The 17,136-nt window shown below is 46.0% G+C and overlaps 1 protein-coding gene and 1 long non-coding RNA gene across 4 annotated transcripts in view; one reads left to right on the top strand and one right to left on the bottom strand.

Moving 5' to 3' along the window:
- The window catches only part of FRMPD1 (FERM and PDZ domain containing 1), a 185,186-nt gene that overhangs the window by 61,375 nt on the left and 106,675 nt on the right, over positions 1-17,136 (bottom strand). For all 3 annotated transcript variants that reach the window (XR_014473468.1, XM_083183482.1, XM_083183495.1), the window contains exon 2: positions 74-178. Coding sequence is in view for 2 of the 3 variants with exons in the window: in XM_083183482.1 (XP_083039608.1) it covers positions 74-174 (101 nt within the window). In the remaining variant the exon portion in view is untranslated. The remainder of the gene's footprint in view (positions 1-73; positions 179-17,136) is intronic.
- On the top strand, positions 96-15,790 carry LOC146074882 (uncharacterized). Its single transcript, XR_014473472.1, has 3 exons — positions 96-244; positions 13,359-13,545; positions 15,494-15,790. It is a non-coding gene; the product is annotated as an uncharacterized LOC146074882 (long non-coding RNA).

Genomic DNA, 17,136 nt, shown 5'->3' with positions numbered 1-17,136 from the left:
TTCTCTTCCTTGCCTGTATCCAAGCTTTCGAACAGCAAAGAGTTAACAATGAAATAAATGATATTCAGCTTACCGGGATGAATTATCTCGGGACCGGCGCAGCCATCTCACTACCATCTGCTCTATTCGGTGTCCTTTCCGAGTCTGGAATAGGTGACTTTGTGAATCCTCCATTTACCTAAACAGCATTTCAACAAATTACAAATGAGTTCAAGCTGACTAGACATGTCTACATAAGTAAGAGGTACGTTGACATATTCCTAATGCAGTCTTTTCAGAATAATCACTTTTCTATAGTACAGTATATGTCAAGTGGCCGTAAATAGAAATTGCATGGGAGAGCCATCAGCCAGGGCTGAATACTATTTTTGTTACACATATCTGCGAGTCTGATAGTACAAGAGGTAACAGCTGCATTATGAAATCTCTGCCCAGGGATGGAGAAAGACCTAAGGAGTCTGCATTAGGATCAGGCTGTTGTCTCTTAGCAATAATCCCCTCACTGGCAGCAGTGTGATAACATGTCCACATTCATTATAATCTAGCTTACTCTTACTTAATGGACTATTGTGGCCTTGACGGCCACTGCCGGTAGGTGGTACAATAAATTAATAGCACTCAGATCATGAGAAAAATAACATTAAAGGTAATTGCTTATCGATATAGCTGCAAAAACGCAGACCTGCAATGCATAATCTGTGCACCTGCAAAAATGATCCTTATTGTCTTGACATGCTAGTAATTATAGCATATATAGGGGAATATGTAATGGTTTCTGAGTTCACTGGTGCGGGTTGTTGGCCTAACTCTGAGATTTTATTAAAGTGGAAATCAATCACAAGGCAAGGTTTTTGCCTTGTAAATGATTCCCATTAAAAAAAAAGGTTAGGCTGACATCCCGCACCAGCGAACTCAGACGCAATTACATATGCTAATACACTATAGTGTATTTCTAATGGGGCCAACACACAAAGCGACATCGCTCCCTGTGTAGGGGCCATAGCTATGCGTGGCCCCATGCATTGCTATTGCCAGGTAACTAAAATCCAACATGCTGGGTAAATCTATAATCGCTGGTGTGAGGGCCAGTCAGTGTTCAGTGAGCTGAACGATCCTGCTGAAGTGTAACACTGCTAAGCTGGTTTACCGCTACATCTCTGCTTGACTTTAAAATCTTTTATTACACTGCTGAGCTCTTTACAAAGTTTGTGCATTACCGATTAGACTAGAGCATGACCACAAATACTATTATTATTATTATATGTAGCAGAAAGATCCCTAAGCTAAGCTTTTGTAAGTGAAATTGGACAAGACTGCTGTTACCATACAGGACTGCAAGGAAAGCAGTCCTGAGAAATCAAATGATTAGATAAGAAGTGTGTTAAACCTCTAGGGTGGGGCATACTTGCCTACTTTAAATCTCCACTTCAGGGGGGCGGGGGAAAGGCTGACATCACTTGGCCCCGCCCCCCATGCCGGAAAACTCAGTTATTCGCAGGCCGCGGAGAGGGGATGGGGCTTAAATGACCCGAAATGACACAATTGCGTCATTTAAGCCCCGCTTCCTCTCCACGGACACGGATTTGTGGTAATTAAACCAGCGGGTAAGATGGGGGGAGTGGGTGCTGTGAACAGAAAGCGGGAGACTTGCCCACCTTCCCGGGGGGCCGGGAGGAAGACCCGATTTTCGGGAGTCTCCTGGCCATTCCGGGAGGGTAGGCAAGCCTGGGGTGGGGGCTTACATGAGTGCTGATCACACCATTTTGAGTAACCTATGACAGTTTAAGTTACATAGTGCTTAGTTGTTTACCTAGGAGAATTTTTGCTAGGCCAACGCCTCTCTTTGCTTCTCTTCTGGTGAAGTTTGTGGTTTTGATGCTGGCTATTTGCAGCGGGAAAGAATGACAGTTCCCCAGTATGGGGGCAATTGTTTTATTAGAGGTGCGTTCCCTCTCTTCATTGACTGGTAGTAGGCTGTACCACCCCAATGGTAGACCGTATCATCATGCAAACACACACCCACACCTCACAACTGTTCCATTTTTTGCGGGACCATCCCAGTTTTTTGGGATGGTCCCACTCCCCGCCCATGGTCGGCAGTGTCCAGTGGTGGTGGAGCCAGTTGGGAGTCCCCCCAGCCTGAAGGGAATAGACACTGTGCGTATGCGCAAAGTGTCTATTCAGTGGCGCAGTGGGCAGAAATGAGGCGTGGCCAGACATAACCTTATTTACATAGACCACCCCCCATTTGCATGGACCTCGCCCCCTTTTCAGCTGTCCCTCTTCAGAGGGTTCAGAAGTTGGGAGGTATGCGCAAATGGGTGGGTAGTCAGATTAGATACCAGGTGGTTCTGATAGCAATGCCTGTTGTTGTTTGTAGCTGGCTGCAGAACTGTCCATCCTTATATTCCACCATAAATTCTTAACATCCAAATTAATAATAATTTCCATTCAAAGAAATAGCTAACTGTTTATCTGCCAAAATCTATGTCTGTGTCTTTATTTATTTTAGAGTTTAGGTTTAGTGATCTGCACGCATGACACTCCTCATCCAAAAGACGGTTTATGGGTTTAACATCATATTGGCAATATCTCGTATGCTAAACACCTTACCTATATGTGAGCTATTTAAGAGGAAATGGCTGTTTTGGATAATGCAACTTTAGTAAATTGAACAGAGTAATAGAGCTCTATATTTTGAAGCAGTGATGAATGGATGTTATTTTTTGCCCAGCTAGCTGCAAGTATACCACTTAGGCCAGGCTACAGGACTCAACTTGCTTATAACAGTGCAGTGTCACTTTAAAGAAAGCAATAAATAAAAATAAAATAATTTAAAAAAAGAAATAAAATAAAATAACAATCAGATATTTGTTTTAAAAAGAAAATGTGTTATATAGGTAAACAAGGCATTTTCCACTGCCAGCCGCCACTATGATGATCACGGTCAGAGGATTGAGGTAATATATAAATGTGCAGTAATCCTTCTTAAGTAGGGGGAAGCTATCACTGGAAATAACTGACAACAGCTATCACTGGCTATACTAAATGATAGAAATCTCTGGACACTGGGCTTCCTAAGCACAGACAAATCCTATCCCTAGCAAAACAGCTATTTGATAAATTTACAGGAAATCTCAGCATATATTTTGCTTTAATAAGTGGATCAATCAGCGTTAAAAGAGTAATATGACTTTGGGATTGGGTAAAAAAACAGAAAGTTATAGACCCTGGAATGCCATAACAGTTCACTGCGGCGACCTCTGACACGGTGCGGCTGGTCTAGCATTCCAGGGTCCAGATTATTATGGTTGTCACCCAGTACAACTAATTGTTATTGAATCATATTGCATATACATTATAAGAAAAATGGTGAATTGTTTAAACCTAAAAAATGCAAAAAATTTAAGTAATTATAACACTTCAGAAATCTCTTCCCTCCCACACTATGATCTGTGTCAGACAAAACATACAAGAAATACAAGAACTACAAACCTTTCATAAGCATTCCACTTTTAGGCAAAATTCATATTTTAATTTCTACTGATAAAAATAGCAACACTCATGTCTTGTGCACATGAATATTTAATACTAACTCAGAAACAGGATCTGGCAATGTGTGCAGATGTCAACTCGTGGACAGGTTTATGGGCTGTGGCTTCATAAGAATTGTCCCTAAAATTAAAATTAAGAACTGCTTGTTCTTTTCAGCTGTTATTTTCTCAGCTGACTGTCCTTGGAAGGACCCAGGGCATATTGGTTTCTGTAGTACAGGCATACTGGGTTGGAAGTAATTATTACAGACAGTGGCGTAAGTTCGTCCCAGTTGCCCGGAGGCAAGATAAATATTGGTGCCCCCCAAATAGCTTAATCAATAAGGTGTCTGTTTCCAGTGAGAAAGGTCATGAGTTCTAATACAGGGTGTGGCACTTGCAAAAACCATGTTAGGAGGTGGAGTCAGCCACAGAAGCGATATCGACGGCTTTCAATTAATTGATTCAGATGAGCAGGGGAGGAAAGGTGCCCCCTTGGGAGAAGGAGCCCGGCGGCAGATGACTCCATTGCCTCCCAGAGTTCTGCCTCTGATTACAGAAAGAATAGTAATAGAGAGTAGCAATGAACATCAGGCTAAACCATAATTCGTATGAAAGTAGCTCAAAATAGCCAAAAGTTTCAAGTTCCACTGCCAACGTTCAAGTCCTTTGCTTTGAAGCTATAAGACCAAAACAACTGGGAGCTCTGCGTTTACAACATACCTGCTGACTTTTTGGGACCTTTCATCTGAGGTCAAAATGGCAATTGGCTGGGATGTGGTGACATGGTTTATATCACTATGGCTTTGCATCTGCAGTATGATGCCAAAAATAGCTGCATCATGTCATTGGGGGTCTGAGCCATGATAATGGATTTTGCAATACCTTACCTCAGTGATTTTCAACCTTTTTATCTTGCGGCACACTAAATAAGATTTTAAAATTGCCAAGGCACACCATGAGATCCCCAAAGGGAAAATCACATTGGTCCCCACAGGAAAAAAAACAAACCTATTGGCCCCCATATAAAAAAAAAAACAATAACACTGGTCCCCACAGGTAACAAAAATAAAATAAATTAAACTGGTGGTGGCTGTAAACTGGGTACTTCTGTATTATCTAGGCGCCCATCGCATCGAATCGCATACCACTAATTAAGGTATGCGATAGGACCCGATTTCCGGACGCACAGATCCGCACTGTGCGATAAAATATTAAATTGTACAGGCACCCTGATGGGTGATTACTATGTTAAATGCACCCCCACTGCTAACGCCACCCCCACTATCAACGGCCACCCGAAGCGTGGCGACGGTATGCGTCCTCTGACCTTTTCATACCCCCACTATCCACGTCGGCGTGGAGTTGATTTTAGATAGTGTGAGGAGCGCAGCGAGCAACCGAGCCCGAAGCGCAGCGAGCCCCGCGAGGAGACGCGGATTACTTCACATGTAATCCGCATCCGCTCGCCACACTATCTAAAATCAACTCCACGCTGACCTGTTCTTCATCATTATATTATGTCCCTGCGGCCTGAGGTATGTGGGGCAGACTACCCACAAATTTAAAGAAAGAATGGCCGCGCATCGGTCGGCCATTCACTTAACTTTGAAAGGGAAGGAGGTGGACCAGCCGGTTCCCCCGCATTTTTTTTTTTTAATATTGAATATTTTATTGGTTGCAAAAAAGTATGAATGTACATACAGTAGTGAAAGCGTATATATTTGAAACACTCATAAGCAAGACTCAAATACAAGAACTTATTAACTGATATCCGCTTGCATAACAATACAAGCATCAAAGCTTACACTATGACCGAACAAAAGAAAGGGAAAGAAAAGAAAACAACAGACACAGGAGGAGTAAGGACAAGACAAGGGGATATAGAGACCACACACCATAGACTGACATCTAAATCAATTAAGATGAGTCGCCAAGCTCAGGCGAATATAAGACTTTTATATCAACTGGGTCACTATAATTAGTAGAATACCCCTGCCTCTCCTGATATTCAGTCCTCCTAAACCATTTAATATGAATTGAGGAGGGGGAGGAAGAATATTTACAACCAGCCGTCTCGAACATGAAGTGTTTGTGAGTGTTATTGATAATGGTTTTTATACAAGGTATAGAATGAGATTTCCAAAGTTGTCCTATGGCCGCCTTGGTGGATATCAGGATATGTCCCAGCAGGTATTTGTCACAGCTTAACATAGGGTGTGTGGTATGGTGAAACAGAGCAACCACGGGATCAATAGGGACAGATATCCCAAGAACGTCACTAATGAGGGAGAAAACTTCGATCCACAGCGGCCGTAAAATCGGGCAGTCCCAGAAAATATGTAGAATAGTTCCAATGCACCCACAGTTCCTCCAACAAAGATTGGGCGTCGAGGGCCAAATAAGATTAAGCCGCTGTGGAGTAAAGTATGCCCTATGACACAATTTATAAAACATTTCACAGTGGTGGAGGGATTTAGAGATCTTGAAGCAAGATGTAGAAATCGAGTCCCACTCAGTATCCAGGAACACTCTAGATAAATCCCTTTCCCATTTAAGTTGAGATGCAAATTTTCCTTTCTTAACTAACAAAACAATATGCTGATACCAACGAGATATGCCTCCTCTATGACAAGGTGAAGACATTCTGAAGGACATAACAGTAGGCAGACGTGGAATAGTAGACTGCTTATCCATATGAGTAGATAACCAGTGGCGTATTTGTAAATATTTAAAAAAATCATGCTTAGGGATATTAAATTGCAACTGTAGCTGGGCAAAGGAAAGCAGGGAGTCTGTACCGAAAATATCCTTTAAACAGGCAATGCCTCGCTCCATCCAGGTGTCTACCCGAAGATCCGGGATGAGTTTAGCCAGAGTCTTAATAGAAAGACTGGGGGCCGGTAAAGATATATCAGGGTCAGCTGATATCACAGTATGCCAGGCGCACAGAGTAGTCCTAATTGCGACTCCAGGGCCCATCCAGGCTGGGACAGCCTTCTCAGGGAGTGAAAATAAATCAGTAAGGTCATACTTCTCCAAAAAAGATCTTTCTATAAGGACCCATGGTTTGGGGGATATAACGGTAAACCAATCGCGGGCCTGACTAAGGATACAGGCGGAATGGTAACTGTCAAGGTCAGGATAAGCGACACCTCCAGAGTGTTTCGGTAATACTAGAGTGCGCCTGGCAATACGGGGTTTAGCTCCCTTCCAGATGTATCGGGAAAATAGCTGATTGGCTCTAAAGCTAAGGGATTTGGGGATAGGTCTTGGAATGGCACGGAAAAGGTACATAAGCTTAGGTAGCAACACCATCTATACGCCCTAGCCATGAGATTTCGTGAAGCAGCCACTCCTTTGTTAACTTCTCAAGTGAGCAGAGTAGAGGAGTAAAGTTACAATCAACAAGGTCAGCGTCCCTGGCCAAATGTACCCCTAAATACCTGATGGACCGCAGCTGCCATGCATATTTGTATTTGTCTTTGAGTAGGGCTAATGTCACCTGGGATATGTTGAGCGGAAGAGCTTCGGTTTTAGAGGTATTCAGTTTGTAATACGATACTTTTGCATAATTTTCGAGGATGGTATGCAGCCTAGGGAGAGAAGTTACAGGATTTAGCAGGATATAGTAGGATATCGTCAGCAAACAGGCTAATTTTGTGCGATATACTCCCAATCTTGGGTCCCTCCACACCTGCATCCCTTCTTATAGTCTCAGCTAGGGGCTCGATAGCCAATGCAAATAAATATAAGGGGCGACAGAGGACACCCCTGTCTGGTACCATTAGCAATATCAAACCCCGAGGAGAGATTGCCATTGACAAAAACCCTTGCAGATGGAGCAGAGTAAAGGGCCAAGATGGAGTCTAAAAATCTTCCCTGAAAGCCAAAAGACACTAGTACAGATTTCAGATATCCCCAGTGTAATCTGTCAAAAGCTTTTTCTGCGTCCAACGATAGAACCAGCAAAGGGGTCGGTACTCTTTACTTAGAAAGGCGCCCACGATTTTGATCGTGGGCATCGTTAGTAAAAAATCTCGGGCATCTCGGGCATTGAATGCACTAAAAAATCGGGTGCGATCAACCGACGAGATGCCCGAGATTTCCCATAGGGAACAATGTTAAATGTCTCAATTGACCCAATTTTCCTGTTCAATGCCTCAATTGACCCGATTTTTCCATAGGAAACAATGTTAAATGGGCCACAGAGGCCAAATAGGCACCCTGAAGTGTATAATGGCCACCCGAATTGTTAACGCCACCCCACGATCAACGTCAACCCGATGCGTGGCGAGCGGCGGCGGTACGCGTCCTACGACCTTTTCATACCCCCACTATCCACGTCGGCGTGGAGTTGAGAATAGAAAGTGTGGCGAGCGCAGCGAGCCACCGAGCCCGAAGCGTGGCGAGCGCAGCGAGCCCCGCGAGGGGACGCGGACAGCTGTGAAGCCCGCGAGGGGACGCGGATACCTGTGAAGGTATCCGCGTCCCCTCGCGGGGCTCGCTGCGCTCGCCACGCTTCGGGCTCAGTGGCTCGCTGCGCTCGCCACACTTTCTATTCTCAACTCCACGCCGACGTGGATAGTGGGGGTATGAAAAGGTCGTAGGACGCGTACCGCCGCCCCTCACGGGCTCGCTGCGCTCGCCACGCTTCGGGTTGACGTTGATCGTGGGGTGGCGTTAACAATTCGGGTGGCCATTATTCACTTCAGGGTGCCTATTTGGCCTCTGTGGCCCATTTAACATTGTTTCCTATGGAAAAATTGGGTCAATTGAGGCATTGAACAGGAAAATCGGGTCAATTGAGACATTTAACATCGTTCCCTATGGGAAATCTCGGGCATCTCGTCTGTCGCATCGCACCTGATTTTTTAGTGCATTCAATGCCCGAGATGGCCGAGATGGGCGCCCTTCTAAGTAAAGAGTACCAAGGGGTCTTATGGAAATCACAATATTCAATGATATTAAAGACTCTGCGGGTATTATCTGGGGCCTGCCTTCCCGGAACAAAACCAACCTGGTCTGCAGTTATAAGGGAAGGAAGAAGGGGGCATAGGCGGTTTGCGACTAGTTTAGGATATAGTTTGACATCAGTGTTTAGCAGCGCAATTGGGCGAAAATTTTGAACTGAAGAAGGGGGCTTACCCGGTTTTGGAACTGCCACAATTTGTGCTTCCAACATTTCTTTTGGAAATCCCCTAGAATTTGATGCCTCATTGAAAACATTTAATAGTATTGGGGCTAAGTCCGTTTTATAACTTTTATAGAAATTGGTCGGATATCCATCCGGTCCAGGAGCCTTGTCCCGGGGCAAATCATCAATTGCTTTTTCAAGTTCAGAAAGGGACCACGGGGAATCTAAGGCTAGACAGGTCTCAGAGTCTAATTTAGGTAAGTCTAACTTGTTTAGGAAGGACCGGATGTCTGCTTCTAAAGGTTGGGGTGTACCAGAATCCGAATGCAAATTATATAGCTGAGAGTAATATTCTGCAAATGAGTTGGCTATATCGTTCGGATCAGAGACCTTGGAGCCCTTAGACGTTTAGATATGATGAATGCGGGCTTTGGCTCGACGTCCTCTCAATTTGCGGGCCAAAAGTCGACCAGCTTTGTTACCTAAAACGTAAAATCTCTGATTTAAACTAGACAAATTTTGCTGCACCTCCTGGAGGGAAAAGGCATTCACCCTCTCCCTCGCAGAGAGCAACAGTCTATAAATGGATTTATTAAGGGGATCCGCTTTATGCGCCTCTTCTAGTCTGGCCATCTCCTTTTCAGCCAGCGCAAAATTAACTTTATGGGCTCTCTTGAGCCTAGCTGCAGTTTGAATGGCCGTCCCGCGTATCACTGCTTTAAAGGAGCACCAATGATTAAAAACTGAGGTTTCTTCGGGGGTATTTGTGTGCAGATACATTTTTATAACTTGCTGGATGGATTGGAAAGCCTCTGGCTGGGACAAAATATAATTGCCCAGCCTCCAGGGACCTGGGGATGTCCTGCGGTCTCCTATATCCCAAACCACTAATAGAGGGGAATGATCAGACCAAGTCATAGGTAAAATGTCAATCTTAGTAATTGACGGTAACGTCCATTTATCAGTCAGAACCAAGTCAATCCTAGAGTACGAGGAATGCACATGGGAGTAGAAAGAGTAGTCCCTAACCGTCGGGTGTTTGGTGCGCCATGTGTCAAAGATCATATTCGCCCAGTAAGTGTCTAAAACCAGAGGGGTTGTCAGGGGAGGACAGTGGGCCATGAAGGGAAGATTTTGTCGGACGGGACCTGTCAATTGTGGGATCTACAACCAAGTTAAAGTCCCCTAACATCATTATGGCACCTTTTGCACAGCGCTGAACAGTCGCACATAGTCTCCTACAAAAATGTAGTTGTCTAGAGTTAGGGTCGTAGCACGATACCAGGGTAACCACTATACCATCTAAGGTCCCGACTAATATGAGGTAGCGTCCTTCTGGATCTGCAAGTTGGGATTCTAAAATAAAGGGGCAGTTGTGCGAGAAAAGAATGGCTACTCCCGGGCCGTTTGCCATATAACAATGGGGGAAGCGGCCGTCAGAGAAGCGAGGAGGGTCAGATCTTCTAAAATGAGTTTCTTGAATTGCCGCTATATCCGCCCTCATTTTATAGAATGTGGAAAGTGCCAGTTTCCGCTTTTGTGGGGAATTTAAACCCTTGACATTTAATGATATAACATTAACCATAATAGATACAAAAGAGGTATGTAATACTGTATAGACATGAAAACAATAATATTAGCCAAATATAGTCTAGGTGTGTAGGGGGTAAGACAGAAGACAAACAACACACAGGAGGGAGACACGGTAGTGATAAAACACATAGAGAAACACAGAAAAATCAAACAGACTCCATGTGGAGTCCTAGTAAGGCGCCAAAGAAGCAACGCCTCACCCATCAGATGTGGGGGGTAGTGTCCAACCACCCCACGGCCAACCAGCCATCAGACATCTATATAAGCAAATAACAATATTGACAACAAAATCCTAGCATTGAGCAGAGGTCTCTGGTGAAGAGGATCAAAGTTGTTAAGATAAACCTTAGGCAGCAACAGGGGCAGACACAAAGATGTCTCCGCCGCTGTTGTATTCGATTACCTCTTTTTTTTTTATATATATTTTAATTTCACGAGACCAGAGATCTATGGGCATATGTAACGCAAATATTAGAATGACAACGTACAAACAACAATGCTGTAAAATAAAAGACAAAATATCTCATGTCTAAATCACATGGGAGTATACAGGATAGAAGAAGTGCAGTACACCATACAACAAGGAGCAGTATTCTACACCACGCCATTAGTATAGTGGCAATTGGAAGCAACAGAAAGAAGAGAACCCTGTGAAAAATCAAAACAAATAAACCATAGTTACTTCCCAACCATCGACCAGTCCTGCTGAAGTCGACGGTCCGGGGAAGGAGCACTTGGGCCATCGGCAAGGTTCCACTTATCAAGGAGCCTCATACCATCCTCAACGTTGGTAATGGATATGGTGGAGCCATCACGAGAGATCAGAAGTCTCGTGGGGTATCCCCAGCAGTACGCAATGTCTGCTTTCCGAAGAGCCAAAGTGATAGGCTGAAGAGAGCGTCTTTTGGAGAGGGTAATATGGGAGAGGTCTCCAAAAAGTTGTAGCGAGCCCAGAGCGTCCACAGTGGCGGACGTGGGTCTAGCTGCTTTGAGTAAGGCTTCCTTGACGTGATAAAAGTGAACTCTCATCAGGACATCCCTTGAGGCACCCTCTGGGGCAGTCCTTGGCTTCGGCAATCGATGGATACGGTCCAAGAGCAAGTCTTGGCCGGATGCAGAAGGTAGAAGCTTCTTAAATACATCAACGGCGAAGTCGTGAAGACTGCTATTAGAGACATTCTCGGGGATCCCCCTCAATTTGAGATTGTTTCTACGAGAACAGTCTTCCAGATCTGCCACCTTGTCGCGTAGAGCCGCCACCTCGCCTTCCAGAGAGTCGTGGGAGTCTATTAAGGCATTGTGAGATCCCACAATCTCCCCCATTTTGGTTTCTAAATGGCCAGTACGGTCCCCAAGATCGTCAATGGAATGCTGGCATGTTTGTAGCATTGTGCGGAATTCAGAAGTGACATCGTCTTTGAATTGGTGGAACAAAAGCCGCAGAGTGCCAACTGTTAAGGGTTCAGTATCCTCCAATTGTAACGGGGGTGAGGTGTTTTGAGGTGTAGAGTGATCTGTAGGGAGAGGTGAGGGGGTAGGCAGAGGTGTATGGGCAGCGGTGGGTGTGACCACACTGTGAATGGCGGGGCGCTGAGGAGATGGTTTGAAGAAGGAGATCTGGGAAACAGCCTTGGAGGCCTTGTGTTTTTTGGAAGGCATGGTGCAAGACGAATATAAGAAATAAGGAGAAATATATCTAATAGAAACCTTGAATGATGTACTGTAGTATAAACAGCAGCTATCCGGTATATCCCATAAGCAGGTCATTATGTCACAAGTGGCCATGGGGTGGTGAGGAGGAAGCCATGAGGTTGGGTAACTACATCCAAGCAATAGGTAGTGCTCACAGCGTGGCTGCTAGGTTTGCCCAGGCAAGCAGGGCACTAATGATCGGTCCAGCCGGGGGTGGCAGGCGAGAGTTAGATTTGCCACGTCTTGCCGCACAGAGCTCACAAGGCGGATGTAGGTCCAAGTCTAGGTCCCGGGGTACCCCGAGTGGGGAGGTCGCAACCCCCAGGGCAGGTGATAATCCGTTCCCAGCTCTGTGGCACCCCCCAATGCATCCACCAGAACTCTGGAGGCAGCTCTCTGTCCCTTCCACCTATGATATAGATAGACAGCAGGGTGGGTAGCAGGGTGGATAGCAAGGTGGGTGGCTGGGTGGGTAGCTCAAGCAGAGCAGCTTTTATATGTAAATAGGCAGGCTGCCTCCCCACTCAGCATACAATTGCTGGGCCGCTAAAACTCTGTCAAGTGTGAGAGACTGGCATGTGCAGCCTGTCACTGCCACATCCAAGATGGCCACTGCTTCAGAGAAAGACTGCAGGGATTTAGGGAGAACTTTTATGGGGATACAGGGCCACTCTCACCTCGTCCTCCAGCTTGATGGGGGTCAGGAAGAAGCCCAGTGTGGACTCCAGCTTTTAGACGAATCGGCGTTGCACGCACGCTATGGAGCCCGCGATGCGGCCGCCGGACGAAATTTAGGCCCAGGCTTCTAGGCCGCGGGAAGGCCGCAATCCGCGGGCGCCTGTAAACAGACACCCCGACTCCGCAGCCTCCCGCAGACCACTCCAGATGCGTCCGGGGCCTCAGCAGGGCTCTCAGGAGCATAGACCGCCTCAGGATCCCCCAGTAAAACGGGCGCCGGTATCCGGAGCAGCAGGAGCCCAGGTAAAGTGCGTCCACCCTCAATGGCTGTTAGGCCACGCCCCTGTTCCCCGGCATTTTAAACAGGCTGGACATTCTCTGGAATCTTTAAAATACTTTATAATAGATGAAGTTCCATTTAGCCCCCATGGAGGCGACAGGGCTAAGAAATTACTCATCAAGGAAACTCAGTGGATCTTGCGTTTGGGGACAACCTGACCTGGTGGCCTCAATGACAAGATCAATTGGAACAGCCTGACATAGTATTTTTTCCAATAGCCAGGTTTTGGTACTGGGTGTCAACAGGATATGTCGACCAGGGTACATGCATAATTATGCATTATCTTTAGTATGTCTTTTTGTATGCTCACTGTTACCATTTGTTGTGCATATTTGTATGTTTTATGCTATTTATATTAATGTGTTCTCATTCTGTCCTGATGCAGGGGAGCACTGTAGGTCCAGCTCACTGGAGAAGCCCTGACACGCAGCAGGAATGACGGTGGGAGGCGGGAGCAGTCTGTTGGAACGCAAGATGCGTTCCACCTGCGACTTCCGGCTAGACACAGGAAGTGCTGGGCAGTGTGACAGGGATCTCGGCACTGTGAGGTCCACGCTCCCGCGTCTGGACAGGTGAGTAATCAAATGTTTGCTATTTAATGTGGGGGGATGGGGAATGCACGGTTTGGTCACTTGTTTGTGCGGGCTGTTATCCTGAAGACGGGGTGGTGTCCCCGAAAGCGCTTGATAGTGCTATGCCCAATACATTGATTTGAAACCACTGACTGGTGTCCGTGTGCCTCTATTTCGTGGATCTGTATTATTTTGGAGTGCACCGGATCAAGCTGTCTGGGAGTGCTGGAATATAAGGAGTATATATATATATATATATAGCACAAGGTTTGTCAGGCACTCTCATCCAAAGAGTTAATGCTGGGGTGCCTTCCTCATAATTGAGATAGCAGCAATCAATGTCCGTATAAGGATCCTGGTGGGGTGTCTCCACTTGCCCCCGTTGTCAGCACTGCCCAGGCGCTGCCTATTTCACTGTGGAACTACAAGTACCACAGTGACCTGTCAGCGCCTGGGCAGCGTGCTGCTGCTGCCCGGCCGCTACGCTGTTAACGTAGCTGTCAATACGTAGCTTACAGCTAGAGCGGCACGAGCACAGTCAGGCAGAGCTAGTTAAACAGAGCCTCTGGCAAGCTGCCAAGTTTCTGTAACAATCTGTGCGCGCGGCGGCGCCGTGAAACTACACAAGTACCATATATATATATATATATGTGTGTATATCTATCTATCTATATATAGGTCAGTGTCTACACTTCACGTTTCCGGGGGCTGCACATCCCTCCCACCACCGTTCATTTATTCACGTTTGACGTGTAGCTTTGTTTAGTTTTCACGACCGATGCACCTCTCCCCTTGCCTGTACTTTCCTTTCAGATCTTCTCAACACGGGTCTCCCTTCCAGCCTCTCCAGAGTATTCAGGTGTCGGGTATCAACCCTATATATGAGCTAGTCTTACTGCTAAATAATGTGACATGCTATGACTATGTTATATGTACCCGCCGCGGATATCGCTTGGTGCACATCCTTATACTTTGTTGCAGTTGGTGGCCACTTACGTTCATTCACCGGCCGCCATCATTCCCTGCTCTGTTTATCTTACTTTGCTACATTCTGGGCGGTATTCAATGAGCCTGATTCGCCAGGTTTTTATGGCGAATTTGTGCTGTTTGGCGAATTTCTGACAAAAACGGTGAATCACCCTATTCAATGACCACATGGCGAATACATTTGAAGGTTTTTTTCGCCATGATTCACCGAGTAGCAATCGCTATCTTTTTATGGTGAAGTGGAATGTGAACTTTTAAAATAAAGTGTTTTGTTTTTTACATTTGGTGTCAAAAAATCAGGAATTTTATTCTGAGGAGGGGCATGCTATTTTTATTCATGTGCTGTAAGCACATGAATATATATTTAATTTTAAAAATAATATTTTTTTTTAATTATTTTTTTTTACACAGCAGCCAGCAGGGGGCGCCGGAGCCGAGCCGCTCATTACATATTCATATATTCACTGCACGATCATTACGATCGTGTGTAGTGAATATACGCACCCCTGCTGGCACCCCCGGGGGGGCAGCCTGTGCTGCCTGGCACCCGGGGAGCCCACCTAACCCCCCACAAAGGTCTGGGCTAGGCAGAGAGACTACCATCTCTCTGCCTGGCACCGTCCTCAGGCTCCCTGCGGCAATCGCCGCAGGAGCTCATATTCGCCTGTCAGGGGCAGCGAGCCCCTGACACGTTGAATACCGGAGCCCGCTGGCTCCGGAACGTGGCGAATGTGCAGCGAATCCTAAAAAGGATTCGCTGCACCTCGCAGGTATTCACATTGAATACCGCCCTCTGTATACTTGGTTGCAGTCGGTGGCCACTGATGTGCATACACCGGCCGCCGGTATTTTTTGTTCTCCTCCTGTTACATTGCTGAATTCATATTGTACCGTTTTTGCCTGCCGTGTATGTTTATGTTATATTGCTACTGTATTCACCCCTGTTTTTTGCTTTTCACAGCCTCAGCGGCTGACATCGGCAGCAGGACACTCGGCTAACTCTCCCCTCATGGCTCAGTTCCTCCGGTCCCCGCTTACACCTCATCTAGCCATTGGAACATTCTGCGCTTCTACGGGAGCGCTCCCCATGGCTTCCCTGGTTTCCTAGGTTACCCACACACTTGTTGGTCTGGACACGCCTCCCGGTGACCAAAAGTTCCCCGACACTGCAGTCAGGCTGACGTCATCCTCTGTTCGCCGGGTGTCGTGCTGGTGATGATAGCACGAGGTGCCCCTTCCCCCTCACTGCGTATAAATAAATGTAAGTCTGTTTTACTTTATCTTTATGTCTTGATAAAGGGCTGATGCCCGAAACGTTGACACACTCTAGTGTTGTTGTGTTGATTATATACATGGTTTAACTGCTGCCGTGCACAGTAATACTCAAACCTCCAGAGTGCAATCTGCTTACTTCTTGGCTATATATATATATATATATTAGCATATAGAAGGAGGCACTCTGAGTCGATCCAAAGTGGTAAAAAACAACCTCTAGTGTTTATTACAAGTGGGCAACGTTTCGGGGCTGCGCCCCTTTCTCAAGCCAAAATGAGAAAGGGGCGCAGCCCCGAAACGTTGGCCAATTGTAATAAACACTAGAGGTTGTTTTTTACCACTTTGGATCGACTCAGAGTGCCTCCTTCTATATGCTAATATTGGGGAGTTGCCGTCCAGGACGAAATCCGAGGAAGGCACCTGGGCAAGTACTGTGAAAAAGCCAAGGGGGAGTGCCGGTGTATTGACATATATATATATATCTATAGTGTTCATTCTAGCACCCGCTATATTTGAAAACCCATGCAGTTCCTCTTCCCTGCCTGGGGTGTCACTGTCTGCTGTGGTGTTTCTAGCACAGGTCTGGTTTGCATATCAGTGATGATATACAGACCACACTGTGCTAGAAGCACTACACCAGACAGCGACACCCCAGGCAGGGAAGAGGAACTACATGGGTTTTCAAATATGGCGGGTGCTAGAATGAACACTATATATATATATATATATATATATATATATATATATATATATACAAGGTTTGTTAGGAGGCACTCCCAAATAACAAGTAAGTATGCTGGTAAATGCTGTAGATAATAATCCGGTATACTATATATATATATAGTAGTACGGTCCGGCACTCACTCTGTGGTGTCATCCGTCCCGGTGCCTGTCCTGTTAGGCTGTTTAGGTAAGGAATGGAGACTGGCACTCGTAGGTCTTGTAAAACTTGTATTGAAAAAACAGTGGAAAGTCAACCAACGTTTCGGGGCAGCGCCCCTTTGTCAAGGTGTATGTGTGAACAATGTGAAACAAAATGTGCTTACCTTAAATAGAAGTGAGTGAATAGGAGGCAGCGTGACATGCTGGGCCGGGCCTGCTCCAGCTGCGGGTCTGGCGCCGGAAATGACGCGGCCGGAAGTAGTCATCCGGCTGAGTTAGAAAGAGCTTGGAACGCAAGCTCTGGGTAGTCAGGGTTACTGGAGCTAGCCAATTAGACCCGGTGGGCGGCGCTTTGGCTCCTGCATCACTCGCTGCCTGGGGTGATAACATAGGTGAAAAATACATTAAAACTTGCAACCACTACAAACTGACCAAATGAAAGGCTGA

This window comes from Crinia signifera, chromosome 1, assembly GCF_055691185.1.
Source record: "Crinia signifera chromosome 1, ASM5569118v1, whole genome shotgun sequence".
In the NCBI taxonomy this organism is placed as follows: domain Eukaryota; kingdom Metazoa; phylum Chordata; class Amphibia; order Anura; family Myobatrachidae; genus Crinia; species Crinia signifera.
This window is presented reverse-complemented; position numbering and strand designations above follow the sequence as displayed.